Below are 14,968 nucleotides of genomic sequence, written 5' to 3'. Positions count from 1 at the left end.
ACAAAACGAAAGTGAAAATAATCCTGAATTAATTAAACAGTCACCGGGTTGCCTCCATTAGCTCCCTGTCTTCCCTACCCCCACCCCTTTCCCAAACGCAGTGGGAAAAGAGTTTGGTGTGTTACTGAGGTGGCATAATTGTACCCCAGAGAATTTTTTTTTTTTTTTTTTTTTAACACGGACTCCGTAATTTGGGAACGGGATGGATTTACAGGACAAGAGGTTTGTCGAAAGGAAAGGATTTTATTAGTGCTTCTGTGGAAGTGATCATTTTCAGCAGAAATGATTGCTTCTTGCCGGTAGAGACAATAATTTAAATATCAAAGCCTGTGCCCTAGAAATGAAACACAACAGAAAATGAGGTTTGATGAATTGATCGAGGTTCGGCGGAAATTTAGAGTAAAATAGTCGTACTGACATGGAAAGAAGTCTTGGTGATCTCAGCGGGAAAGGGGTGCTCTTAGGAGGTTTTCCAGCATAAAAACCATCCCAAGGCTCAGATGAGGAAACCAAGGATGGATTAATGAGGTGACCTGCAGAGGACACACCGCTCCTGAGGGAGCGGAGCAGACAGGAGTTGGGTGTTTAGGCCTCCTGCTTGTCCTTCAGGATGCTTTTCCCAGGGATGTTCATTGTGATGCTCTTTTGGAATTCAAGGTAGTGGTTTCTAATGGTCTTGGTTTGCTTTTTGTAGTATGCTAAATTATATTATGCATGCTATATCAAAGAGAGCAGGGAAGATGCTTCAAAAAGTTGAACCCTTTTTCAAAAGTTTATAATCTTGAGGAAAGAACTGGAAAAGTAGATGACAAGGCAATTTGGAAAATCTACATTTGCGACGCTTGGTTGGGTTTTAAATATTTAACGAATAGCAGATGAGCAATATGAAATCAAAATTACTTCAAAAACAGTGTAGCACCTATAAACATTTTAATTCGTGTTAGTCCCGTTGATTTTCAAAAAAGGAAGGTGGGGACTAGAAATAGCTATTAATATGCAATAACAGCAAGACACTTTCTCATGCCTTTTCAGCAGCATAAGAATGTGCCGTTAGAATCTTTTAAGAAATGATTATGATCAAAACGCGATAAAATCTGTGGCAGACAGCAGGATCCTACCTTTCCTTTCCTCTTCGATTTAGTTTGCCATCCTGTTCTTTCAAATGGAAATGAAGTATAATTTCTGCTTGGTGTCTCTGTATTAGCTGGGGCCTGTTTGGACATTTGTGACTGCATTGTTTGAAGGAAGGAGAGTTTGAAACTACGCTCGGACCCAGGGCTCAGTGCATCAGAGGCTGATATTAGGGAATTTGTTAATGTTCTTTGTGGAACAATCCTGAGAGTTCCTTTCGTTTGGTTCTATTTGTCCTGCTTTGGGTCGACTCCTTGTGGTAAGATTGTGAAGTGTATAAACTGATTAGCAAGATGCGTTTATTCCAAGCCGTTTATCAGTTTGTTTCAAACCACCCACCCCCCGCCCCCAAATCCTTTGAGTTGAGGTTCTTAAAGGTTTATGGCCAGTATTGCTCATGTTGTATTTATTTCCTGTGACGGTCCACTCTTTCCTCCTTCGACATGAGAAAACTCTGAGTAGGGAAGATTTTTGAGATGACTAAGCTGTGTGTTTATAAAATATTCTGGAACCTGTCTTGCAAGTTTAGTGCTGTAGATGTCATTTTAAAGTTTAAATTGGTTAAACTGGATTCAAGACAGTAGGTGTAATCTTAGGTCCTTGACTTGTCCAGGTGACACATTGTCCCCAAGGGGAAAGCATACAGCTCTATGAACAGAGTGCGCTTCTGGTCACTCGGAGAGCAGCTAGCTTGCTGGCCACTGCACCTCGTACAGATGAAATACGGTTAGGGAGAGATCAGCGCGGGGCACACCGTGTGTGTTTGTGCATGGGTCTCTGTGAGTCCAGAAAAGAAGTCATGCACATGAATGAGTCTAAATATGTTTGAAAATATATCCCAGTGAAATCAAATGGTTCATAATGAGTCTAATAGATACCCAAAGGGAATAAAAAAATTAAAAAATTCCAGGAAATAAAAGATAACTCCTGTGGGAGTTAAGGGCCATCGGTGAATAACCGGTGACAAACCTCGTCTTTATGAAGCCGTGTCAGAGGAGCAATGAGCAGGCTCTGTCACGGGTCGAGGACGCACAGACACTAACGGCTGCAGGGATCTGCACAGGTGCAAGATCTGCATGCGTGACGTGCAGGAAATAATTTTTGTGATTTTTATTTTTAAAAAAATTGGTCTCCAGACAAAATAAGACGGTGACTTTTTTTTTTTTTTTTTTTTTGCTATACCTTGGAACAATATGTACAATTGGGTCTATTCGTTACCCTGAGGATTTTTAGTTTATTCAGAAATCAAGGTAGTAAATCCGAATCAAAGATATTTTAAAAACTGTCTTTCTAAAGCAGTATTAGCTTCCCTAGTTCTTTTATTGTATTTTAGAAAAATCATGTTTCTTTTTCAAATGCCTTTTCATTTTTTAATTATAAAATGATTACGTGTCTCATTTTAGATTGAATAGACAAATCTTTTTTTTTTTTTTGAGTGTCTGCAGAATGCTTGAATTTTCTCCTACATCTCGAAGCTCTTGTAATTCACAGCTCACAACCAAATTTACATCTTAATTGCAGAGTTCATATTTAACAATATAGACAGCATAATGCTACTGGTAATTAAGCTTTTACTACCTGCTTTTATACAGTATTCTCGGGCACAGTTTTTGCTATATGAGTTTCTGTCAAGAAACTCATGTGTATTTAGACCACACATAAAAAGAATCAGGCCTATATCTTAGATATGGCTAAATACATGGTAGGGAAATTTCTTTCTTCTGTGGGTGGGGGACCAAATCATGCCTGTCATTTTTATATTCTGAATTTTAATGTGGCTGTTCTGTTTTAGTGATTTTTTTTTTTAAGGCCTAGATAGAAATTTTGAGAGGGTTGAGAAAAGGAGTTGAGTTCTGCTTTAGTGAATTTCACACATGCTGAATATCTGAACTGATTTATTTTAATCTCCAAAGATTATATACTATTTATGTCATGTCAGACTTATGGTTACAAAAGGTTGGTGAGCAGTGGCACTGAATTCTATCAAAATTGTGGGCCTTTCAGTCTCCATAAGGCAGCAGTTAGTTATCTCTTTGCCATAAATAGCTGGTATCTATTCTAAGTACATTCGCTAGTGCAAAAAAAAATCCTGTATTTTAAAATAGCACCTAAGAAAACTCTTTGTTATTTGGAAACTGAAAACATACTATACACTGGTGGAGGAAAAACACTCTTCTATTCTTATACCATCCCCAAAACAAACACACACTTTCCTGAGAATTCTTGGTTTTATAAATTATTTTGTTTGAAACCAGTCTTGACTGTGTGAAGATTTCCGAAACGTTTCTGAGCTGATTTTTTTGAAAGTATTCAGAGTGTGTTCTGTAGGAGAACGAGTATGTAAACTGCATTTTATTGGAAAGTTGATGACTGGGGTAAAATTTTGTATGTTTGTTTATGTCTCCCAGTTTGGAAGCTTGTATTGAAATAAGTATGTCTGTCATTAAGAACATTGAGTGTTCTGCGTCGGAATACTCCCTACCAAAAAAAAAAAAAAAATGCAGTCTTTATTTTGTCAAAATGGACTGAGATGGATTTATTGTACGACTTACCCTCCAGCCGTCGGGCCTCCCCCCCACCCCCTACCCTCCGCCCCAGAAACTGGAGAAGCCAATTTGTCGTGCAGTTTTGAAAAGCTACGCACGGTCCATCCCTCTATAGGTGGGGACAGGGCAGCAGGTAAAGCGATGTTTCCGCAGGTCATTTACACAGGCGTCCTCTCCTCTCAGATTGTCTTGGGGCACTAGTTCCTCTTCTGTAGCTTGTGAAACGCTGAGCGCGTCCTCCGAGACCGCGACGAGATCGCCATTCCCACGCCCAAACAATTTAGAAGAATGTCCTGGATCCTTTGAAACGCCCCGGTATGCATGATGCATGGGGTGGGGGGTGGGGGACAGATACACACCGAAGCGTAAGAGGAAAAGACGCGGTCACGAACGCGGGAGAAAGTGCAGCAGCCCCCACAAGCAGCAGACAGACAGCGGCAGGACACACTGGGCCCCCGACCTTGCGCCGCCGCCTCGGCCCCCCCAGTCCGCGGCGCGTCGGCGCGCGCGCTCCTCCTCCGGGCGCCACCGGGCTGCGGGGAGGCACCAGCGCCTCCAGCGCGCAGAGAGTTAAGTTAGTTCTGTCTCCTCCGTAGCCTCCCAGGGGTGGAGGGAAAGAAGGAAGGAAGGAAGGGAGAAGAAGAATAAATAAGTAGGAGGGGAGGCGAGCAGCGCGCCACCCCCCGCCCCCCGCCGCGCCCCGGCCGCGCGCGCGCCCCGCTACCTGCCCGGCTGCGGCTCGGGCCGCCCCCCGCCGCCTCCCTCCTGATTGGGCAGGGGTCCCCCAATCGGCTGCGCGGCTGGGCCGCGGGGACTGCATATGTAAAGCCCTACTTCATATTAATAAGCCCCGATCGGGGCTTTAAGTCCTTGATTAGGCGCCCGTGAGAGCTTTGGTCCCCACTGGCTGTGCCTATGGGCTCGTCACGGCGAGGACGTTTGTGTTAATTGCGCGGGGGCCGCGCCAAGGAAACTTTGATTTATAGCTGGGGTGCACGCATAATGGTCGCCGGCCGCACATGGATCCGGTAGAACTTTGCCTCCCCGAATCTTTCTCCCTGCACTACGAGGAAGAGTAGGTACCTTTTTCTTTCCATTTTGAACTCGGCGTGGGGGTGCGCGCGTCTGTGTGTGTGTGTATGTGTGTGTGCGTGTGTGTGTGTGTGGACGGAATGTCGCTTCGCTCACCAGTCCAGGTAGCCCTGGGTGTTTTGTGTGCACGGGGCTCGTTCGTGTCTGTCTCGTGCCTTTTGTGTGGAGGGAGACCCCCCCCCCCCTCCATTCCGCAAGTCGAGAATTCTTCTCTGGCCACCAAGGTTCGGCTTTACCTTTCCAGCAAAGCCCGGGGACTGTCAGTAAAACAGCTGTGTGACAGTCACTTCTTATTCAGGTGCTAAGAATAGGCACTTGGCACAAATGCCTAGTGAACTGTTAAAATGCATCTTTTACTAGGACCCATTTTCCCAAGGAAAGCGGTTTTAAAATACAATATTCACAATGATTTATACTATTGAGTGCTGCTTATGTGTTTGCAGTTTGACAGATATTTTAAGTACCCTGTCATTTCTTACCGGGCAGAGTTGGAGGCGAATTGTACATTTACTAATTCTCCTTCAGAGAACGACTTAAAAACTAGCCCTTCACAATTCAGGACCAGAATAATGTTATTTGCATGGTTAGCGTTAAGTCAGCACTTAACTGACAAATCAGTCCATTAAGTAACATGAGATTTTCACACATTATAAATATTTAAGGGGAGGAAAAAAAAAAAAAAAACTAAAGAAGAACCAGTAGTGACTTTTTAAATTTCCCCTTGAATAGTCAGTGTTGAGATTGTGAATTTGTTTCATGTATCATGTTTAGAAAATATAGAAAAGTACTTTTGTCCTCACATGCAGTTTAATTCGTATTTATGACTATCTTTATGCACATGGATCTCTATATTTGCATTCTAAAGGTGGGGGAGAAGCGAGTGGAGGGTAGAAGTAAATTAGGCATTCTTGTATAAATGAGTGGGTCATAAACTTAATTTCAATTCACCGTTAAGATAAAATGTTAGTATATCATAGGAGCTGTCGCTGGTCCATCTTTCTGTTGAGTCAGTTATATAGCTTTGCTTTCACATTACAGTAACACCAACTGTTATAATTCCGAAAAGAGTGCTCTTGGCAAACGTTTCTCTCCATAGATTTTAAAGAAGATTTAAAACTCTGGAAGATGAGGTAGTGCATTATAGGTAGATGTCCACTAGCTGTCCTTAGTGACTGCATATTGCATTGCTTTGTAATTAAGTAAGGGATGAAAGTGACTTGCAGTCCGAGTGGCTGCTCGTGTGTGTGTGTGTGTGTGTGTGTGTGTGTGTGTGTGTGTGTATGCATGCATGCATGCTCAAACACACACACACTCACATACACACTCACACAGGGGATATTGGCCAAGAGGTGGACTGAGGCAGAGCCGAAAGATCAGGAGGCTGTGCTTGCATCAGTTTGAAACAGCCGGAGAAACAACCTTCAATTGTGTGAAAACAAAAATCAAAAATAAACAAAGGTACGACTGCCCACTCAAGTGTAGTTTGAAGGTCTGTGGGCCTGGGGATTGGAGACTTGGAGAGTTTAAAATGTCTTCACGTCAGGGAGGACACATTATATAAACTCACCCAGATTCTGAACTTTCTCTCTTAAATAAATAAACAAAACAAACTTTAAAAATCCCCTAGAGGCTTCTTTTTAAAGTAGTTTTCTTGAATTTAACTTCTTATAGCTAATTTGAATAATTAGTTTAGATAAGCCTCTTAAAGCAGATGCATTTAAATGAAGTCAGGGCACATGCCCTTTTGGCTTTGGCGCAAGATTCAAACTAGCTTTCTTTTCTTTCTGGCTCAATTAAAAGTCATCTTTAAAAAAATACAGATTTATTGTCCGCATGCATTTCTGATGGTTACGTGGTTCACTGGACAGACAGAAAGATCTAATGCTAAGCAACGCATCTGCCTCTCTGTCTCAATTAATAAACCACAGAATTTATACATGCTATTAATATTCATAGTAATTGTACTGGGTTAAACCCCATCACGTGTGTGTATACATAGAAATGAAACCAGTTATGCGGTTTCAGAGGAAAATATTGGACAATTTCCGCTTCGGAGGCTGTTAAAAAAGGTTCGTGCAATTTATAGACCACTATTAGGAGATTCTAAAATGTTAAGCTATAACTATGTATTTTTTTATTTTAGGAAATGTGCCAGCACAGTCAAGAACATAATACGTGAAAGCTTGTTTCACATTTAATAGCAGTACTAACTGATAGCATAAATAGATGAAAATAATATATCTGCTCATTCTGACATATGTGTCAGTCTAATCATTCTAAATGAGTGTGCTCATCACATGAATCCCTTTCAACCTCTGATTAAAATGTAACATTGACTACAGGATTAGAGAGCGGACTTAATTTTACTGACTGTTTTAACAGTTGTCACAGCTGTTGGGAGAAGGAAAGGCCATTGAAACACTCCAAAACAGGCAGAGCGAAGAGGGAGCCGTTCAGTAAATTTCAGCCTGATCACTGAAATCCAGGCATTGACAACTAAACAAATGTGGCTTTTAAGATTCCTGTTCGGAGCTATGCAAGTTTTATTTTGTGTGGTCCCCTCTTTCTGTTTGGAGATTTTGAATGTTTCCTCTGCCTCATCTCTCCTTGTTGAAAGCTAAAGTAAATCGTAACATAACTGTTCAAAAGTAATACTATAATGTGGAAATGTATGGGATAAAAATGGGTGGGAGGGAAAAACGTATACAGTAACAGCAGCAGCAAGCCTAAATCAGGGCAAATGCAGTTTTTTTTTTTTTTTTTTTTTAAAGATAGGAGCTTGCCTAAGCCACTTTAGATGTGATATTATTGAGAACTATGAAGAGACACTTTAAATTTGTTTTTCTGAGAAAGACTATTTAAACTCCAGACTTGGAACTCGTATTACTTTTCTTCCTGTTTCTTCTCTATAAATCTGTTAAGAACACCTGCAGCCTTAAAGGTAGGGTGGTGTAGGTGGGATTTTCAGACGATTTCTTTGTAAATTGCTGGCAGTGACAACTAGCTGCACTTAGGGGTGAGTGTTCTTGGGCTGCAGAGTCTCGTAATCTTGCCCGTCACCTCAGTAAAGCGAACGGATTCATTCTGTTTTTCCTAAAAATTACATAACCATTGTACACATCCCCCAAATTACATGTAGTCGAAATAGCTGGACAGTATGTATTATGTAACATGCGATTTTTTTTTCCTCCTCGGAGTGCACAGAGAAAGTGTCCCCGAGTTAAGGGAATAGAGGTTGAGTGGGAGTGGTGGTGAGTAAATGGTGGGCACCCCACGTTTCGCCAGCCCTTTGTGTCAGTGTATCTGTGTATCTCTGTGCACGTTTGGTGGCAAGTTTCGAAATCCTCCTTTTACAGAGAGGGCTGGAAAACAGCTTTTGATTCCCTGGGCAGAGGCAAGGTTGCTGGTGTTGCTTGGTTCTTCTAGTGATGGTTTCTCATCTTAATGTGTTTATGGCTCTGCTGTTTTATTTACTGAGCCTAGTGTGTTGCAGCGGTAATTAACCCATGTTATTAGCAAAGCCCTTGTGGATATCCATTAATTCTCTTGCATGGATGATCATTTTTCCAGTGTTTTCTCCCCAATAAAGGTATCATTGTTCTTTTTCTTTTTTAATTCTAAATTGACGGCCTTTGAGATATTTCTTTGATTTAATCTGACCTGTAATGTGTATGTGCCATCTTATAAAGAATGGTATGGTAATTCAGCTTTAAAAAAATGCCGATAAGATACATATGTATATTTTCATTCTTTTCAAAGTAAAAAAAAAAAAAGAGAATAAATTAAGGTTTAAAAGGAAAATAATGCAGGAAATCAGTTTTAACGCCAAATTTTCTAGATCTTGGAATTTATGATAATTCGAGATCCTTTAATCAGATTTTTACTTAGTTAATAATACTTTAGGCATTTTTGTAAAATATTGAGCCAGCAGAAAAATGCTTGTGCTTCCTGTGCTGGAAAAAGATAAGGACCATCTCATTAGCCGGGCCATACTTTTGCAATTAATTTTAGGTACATGGTGCCATTTGTCAAAAAGGGCAGGTAACTTCTCTATGATCTACGTAACCAGACTTTCACAAGACCTCTCTCCTGCCACAACTACAGACAAAGGAGAGACAGCTCTTGTGGAAGGAAGGCAGGCATGATGCCCAATGGCAAGTCCGTATCACTTGTGACAAATTCCTCAACATTTGTTTTAGGCTGGTGACTGAACAGCATATTTCTTTGTGTTACTTCTGAAGTGCTGGTCGGCAGTGAAGGTTTTGTGTATATTATTTCATAAAACCAATTAAAATCCGGACTTCGGGCTGATATTTTGTCGTATAAGTGGCAATTAATAGCAATGGTTTCTATTAAACCAGTTAATTAGTATCAAATAAACTTCTTAGAATCACCTGTCAAGGATTTAGGAATAAAAGACGAGCGTTTACGGCACCTCAGAAGAACTTTAAAGTCATGCCGCAGATGAGGTCGACTCTGAATTTTGCTTCGTAGGGAATTCGTGGAGGAGACAATACAGTGTTGATCTGTCATAAGTGCATCAGAGCTCCGGCCAGAGCCAGCTCTCTCGAGAGAACCTTTGATTACTCTGGCCCAGTATGTTCAGTTTTTATCTCTTTTACATCCACTGGCCTTGTATTAAATTGTCATTGTCCTAAAGCACAGGAGATAGAAATGAATTGCGATCCTCCCCATTCCCTGACAGTGAAATATTTAGGTTCCCTTTCCCCAATCATATTTACGAGTGTATTTGATAGTGTCGGGGTGACAGCGAGCATCTCTGCCGCCTGACGCTCTTCCTCCTGCGTTTCGTGTGTTTTGCCATTGATCAGTACTTTCATAGCCATGTGTATATGGATGTACATGGTGTATACCATTATAAATAGAGAGCCATAAGGTTCTTTAAAATCCACTTCAGCTGATTGAGTACACGCGCGTGCGCTTGCGTGTGTTGTATGCGTGTGAAATATGCATGCAGATGGGAAGAGGTATATACGTAGAATATAGATACGCTGCTGCGTGTGCCTCTGTGTTTATATAATAAAGTGGATTTCGAGTATTTTTCTAATCAGTTAGTCACCGGTTAAATTTTCCAGGCATGATTTTAACCTGGAATTAGCATTTCAGGTATTTATCAGGTCTGATTTTAAACTCAATTAGCATTTCAGGTATCTATCAGGTCTGATTTTAAACTATTATGTAAAAGGTAGGTTAACCCCATAAGTAAATTTGTTTCTGATTTTATAAATTTTTAATTTCTGTCATTCCTAAATTTAACATCTAGTAAGCATAAATAATTTGTAAAATAGGAAATAAGCTACTAATATTAAATGCATAATTAAATGCTTTGGGCCTATATCCAATAAATAGTTTTGAATTAGCTCTTGGCTACATTCTTATCTTCTACTGTTGGGCCTGACAAATATATCTTAATATAAACATGACAGCTTTCAGATAAATGCAAAATATTATTTTAATTTATCTGCTCTATATAAATATGTCATTTGCTTTTTTTTTTTTTTTTTGGCTAAACGCAAATATAGAAAATCAATAAGTATTCTAGTTGCATAAAGTGCATCGTAGATTTTGGAATTTTTGATTTTTTTTTTCCAAAAGGTGATTTTAGAAGTCTGTGATTTGCTTAGTAAAATCTGAACCAGTGCCGAGAGAAAACTGATCCAAATGCTCTTTCTGTTCTAGTCCTCGTTTTAATTCATATTCTTATTTAAATTCCTAGATTCACTTCCTGCCTTTATTTGTGTAACACTTTACAGAGATTTAATGTTTGCGTTTAAAAAGAAATCCTGCTGTTTTTTTTCCTGCCAACCCATCAAATCTAAATTAGCCCCTTTATTATCTAAGGTTGATAAGTGACAGTCTTCTGCCTTGCGAGGGATGTACCTAGCATCTTTTTCTTACTTCAAGTTCATTTTAGACCTATACTTTCTGAGGTCTAGGGAACCTCAGCTCATAAAGACAGTTTTCATTCAGAGTTTTAGCAAACACAGCTCTCCTCCTCTCTACTTTTTCTTGACAGGAATACCAGCTGTCCCTTTTTCTCTGATTTGGACAGTATTTCTGAGTATTTTCCAAATGTATTTTCTAGTCAATTATACAAAACCATTGGATTGAGAACATGTAGATTTTGTGTGGTGTGTGTGTGTGCGTATACATTCATTCATCCCCTTTTTAATTAAAAAAAAACATTTTTACATGTTTAGAGGAAACTTGCTTTTATGTTTTGATTTCTTAAAATGTCATGCCATTTTAATTTTTGGCGATGCATGTATATTTGGAAGATAACTCACTAAGGCAAAGCAATAAAAGAAAAGGTATACTTTATATAAATTGGCTTCTTACTGGTCAATTAAAGTCCATTTCCACATGCTGGCATAGAACTATATGTGCATTCAAATATAGACACTAGCCATTAGAAATATAACCAACCTATAACTACATATGGAATTCTTTCACACGATATAATAAATGAAAACGCTGGCTTTTGGCATTTAAAATCTGTTAAATACTTATTTAAGGTGTTAAACTCACAGAGAGCCTACCTAAGATTAGATTGCATTGTAAAAAAAAAAAAAAAAACTTAAAAGTAAATTTATACTTTAATTATAAAAGGCAATCTTTGTCATATGCATTCCTCTGTGCTTTCTCATATTGCTTTGAGTGAAACAAAATTGCATATATACTTTTCATCATTTCGATTGGAAGTACATATTATGTGTAATACGCTTTGGCAGCAGTTACGTAGCCAAAGAAAACAAATTAATATTGGGCATACTGAGGGCTGTCAGGCGTATCACAGACATGTCAATTTGACTTTGCTTCATCATACACCTTCTCCGCAAACAGTTGGTTAAGATGGTGCTAAATAAGGAGGAAGCTACCACTAAATTCTCATATTGTATCATAGATTGATGGGTACTGGAAGTGTGAAGAAAACCAGCATGCTCGCTTACTTCTCTTTAAAATTCTGTGGAAGTGTAGATAGCATACACAATGATGAGGTTTTTTTGTTTTGTTTTGTTTTGTTTTGTTTTTTAAGGAAGAGTATAACTTAAGCTTGCGCAAATCTTTCTACTATGTTGGAAGTAATAATGGGATTTATTTTTTAAAAAGTCTGCAGTGGTAAACCTCAGTGGTTTTATCTATGAACTAGATGAGGACTTTAAGACGTGGGTATCAGAAGGAGCATTGCCAATCCACTTTCAACAAGGGACGTCTCTTTTTTGTTGGACGTGAAATACATTTTCTGAGAAAGAAAATAATCTTGTGCTTTGTGTGTGTGTGTGTGTGTGTGTGTGTGTGTGTGTGTGTGTGTGTGTGTGTGGCTTATTCGGTATGCAAGAAAAAAAAGGAATTTAAACATGTAAATCAAGAACTTATGCATAGGAAATAGGCAGGAGCACAGAACATTCTTTTTTTCCACCTCCATGATCAGAATGGTATCTTTGTACACGATAATTCCTTTTTCATCTATTCTAGGGAGATTTGACTCATCCGCGATGGCTTTTGAGAATTTAAACAAAGGACTCATTAAATAAATATATTTACTTTCCTTTTTATACTCACCATGTGAGTTAGAATGTTTTAAAAGGCATGCTTTTCAGTTAATATGTTGTTACATTTTCTATTTATGATAATTTATTTTGCTTTGAAAAGAAGGCCTAAAATTACATTGAGTTAGCAAAAATAATGAGTAATAAGAAAAATTATATAGACTGGGGTACTCATTTAAGAGAAAAAAATTCACATGTGAGGTAGTTCACTCGATTGTCCGACCTCCAGAATTCCAAACCATCATAGTACTTTAACACCTCCGAAAATGTACAATGGCCACGTTGAATTGTATTCATTTTTTCCATAGTTGGCAGAATATTCTGAAAATGCTTTCTTCTCAGCCATCAAACTATTAAAGCAGATCAAATATTTTGAGGAGGAGTATTACACTTGTGACCAAAGGGAGAGAGAGGTTTATGCATACAGTCAATAAGAATCGCATCTTTTTTCCTATGAGAAGGTGACCGCATACAGTTGGTGCTGGGTCCTATGAAATGACAGAAGCATCCCCTTTATCCGTAGACTTACACGAGGCCTCGTCAGCCACGGAATCCTAGTGCGACTATGGGAAAGCGGCCATCAGCTGCATTATACTGGACTGCACCCTCGGCTGGTGCACCTTCTTGCTCAGCACATCTCAGGGAAGTCTTTCTCTGTTCCTGGGGTCTAGGCAGAGTCCGGAGTTGGGCTCAGTGGGGAGCACGTGGCTGCCTTTTCCCGTGGCTGCCTTTTCCCGTCCCCTCCTAGCAGTTCGGCAAAGGGAGGTGTGAGGGACAGGTGGACAGCTTATGCACAGAAGCCCGAGCAGGGGTTCTTTCCCGAGGCTCAGGGATTGGTTGTTCAGTTGTTCAAGTAAATTTCAGATCCCGCTCATGTTCTAGAAGTGCCAGCGTTGTTTTTCATGTTCCAAAGGGCGACCCGCACGTGATGAGGTCCGTCTCTCAAATTTGTGTGGACCATGAACCGGTGTGAGCATTTTTTTCATAGGGAGAAGTGGAGAGCAGGTCATTCACATCCATTCACCTGGCCAACGATTCCTTTTTCCTACCCTCGGAGGGGACCGTTCAGTTGATTAGGTCTGAAGAATGAGAACAATAATGAGGTTAAACAACTCAAGTCGTATTTATTTTTTACTTATTTATTTTTAATGTCCTTATAGTGAACAAAACTTTCGTGCCTAGAGCATCGACGAGGGTTTTAACGACAGGAAAAAGCCGTCCTGAGGATGTGGTCACACTATGTGACGGCCTCGCTCTCTAGCTTGTCTTCAGTTGACCGAGCAAGTTCAGCGAGTGACGCTGTCGTCTTGCTTGGCTTTACGTAGTAGAGCCTCTGCATCTCCACGTGGAGGCCATTGAAATATGGGGAAATGCCTGCTCAGTTCTAAAAAAAAAAAACCTTCCCTGAACCCCCTCAATCCCAGCAGCATTTTCTTTTCAAATTTCTGTTCTGGTCATCTCTGTTGCTGGGGTACCATTTACTTTAGGAAAAGTAAGTGCAGGATATTCACCCCCATTTGCATGTGCATTTTATTCCCCTCCCTCCCGAATTCCAAAGAGATTGCCTTCAACTTCCCATATTTATTTTTCTTTTGTTTCTGTTTGTTATGCATTCTAGTCCAGTGCTTTTATAGTGTTTTCTTGATCGTTGTCAGTTTGGGGCACTCATTGCTGACATTTTTGTTAAGCTAATGTCACAGCAAAAAAAAAAAAAAAAAAAAAAAAAAACCTTCGGCGGACTGGAATCCAGCTATAGGGAGTGGAAGATCCAACTTACATTTGATTGCGTGTAAATACAGTTAGTTAGCTGAGGGTCGATCAGATAGCTTGGCAGAAAGAGAGAGGAGCAGTACAAACTGTTTTCAGTAACTGTGCTGTTCATACACCTGATAAGATTGAGAGAGCTTTTCGAAATGCTGATAGGCTTTGAATAAGAAAAGAATAATCACTTCTCTTGGCACCAGCTTATCAGGAGTGAAGTAAAATGCCAACACTTTTACATTAGCAAAAGTAAATGTTTTAGACACTGTGCCTTTTTTCATTCAAGTTAAATAGTAGGGGTGCTTTTGAGTGCGCTGTAATGAATAGAAGGATTTATTACCTTGACTAAATTACAGGTGAATATGTTGATAAAAGAACCTTGAGCGTCAACAGCAGCTTCTTTGATAAGCAGGTGCATCTATGCTGTACATTCTCTGGAGAAATTAAGGATTCCTTTTTCCACTCCAATTCTATTAAACATCATTTCTGATGTTAGAAGATGCAGTTATGTCCTATGTCAGTTGGGTCTCCTTGTTTTCCAGCAGGGGGGGCGACAGGCACTTGTCAAGTGTATAAATGTTGGGGTGCTGTCATTAAGTCGGTCGGCGCCTCTGTAAGTTTACATCCTCTGTGCCGAACCAGCAGACTCCCGTACAGGAAATAGTGTTGTCTCTCAGAAACTGACTGAGATCCGTTACACACTTAAGGATCCTTTAATGAGAAGGTAAACGCATTTGTCCATGTAATAGTCCATTCTCGAAGCACCGCCCCTTAAGAAAGAGAGACGTTGATTTTGCTCTTCGGGGTAAACCATTCACTTTCGCAGCTCTACCGTTTTCTCCTCTTTGTAATTTGACGCCTACAAAT

The 14,968-nt window shown here is 40.0% G+C and overlaps 1 protein-coding gene across 12 annotated transcripts in view; it reads left to right on the top strand.

Annotated features, from left to right (window-relative positions):
* The window catches only part of ESRRG (estrogen related receptor gamma), a 507,255-nt gene that overhangs the window by 308,025 nt on the left and 184,262 nt on the right, over positions 1-14,968 (top strand). The window contains exon 1 of one of the 12 annotated variants that reach the window (XM_036235437.1): positions 4,475-4,752. The exons of the other annotated variants lie outside the window; for them this stretch is intronic. Coding sequence (XP_036091330.1) covers positions 4,697-4,752 — 56 coding nt within the window. The 5' untranslated portion in view covers positions 4,475-4,696. Of the gene's footprint in view, positions 1-4,474; positions 4,753-14,968 lie in introns of those variants that run through there. 12 annotated transcript variants of the gene reach the window in all.

This window comes from Rousettus aegyptiacus, unplaced genomic scaffold (genome assembly GCF_014176215.1).
Source record: "Rousettus aegyptiacus isolate mRouAeg1 unplaced genomic scaffold, mRouAeg1.p scaffold_m13_p_18, whole genome shotgun sequence".
Taxonomy (NCBI): Eukaryota; Metazoa; Chordata; class Mammalia; order Chiroptera; family Pteropodidae; genus Rousettus; species Rousettus aegyptiacus.
The sequence above is the reverse complement of the archived record's forward strand: the minus strand, read 5'-3'. Positions and strand labels throughout refer to the sequence as shown.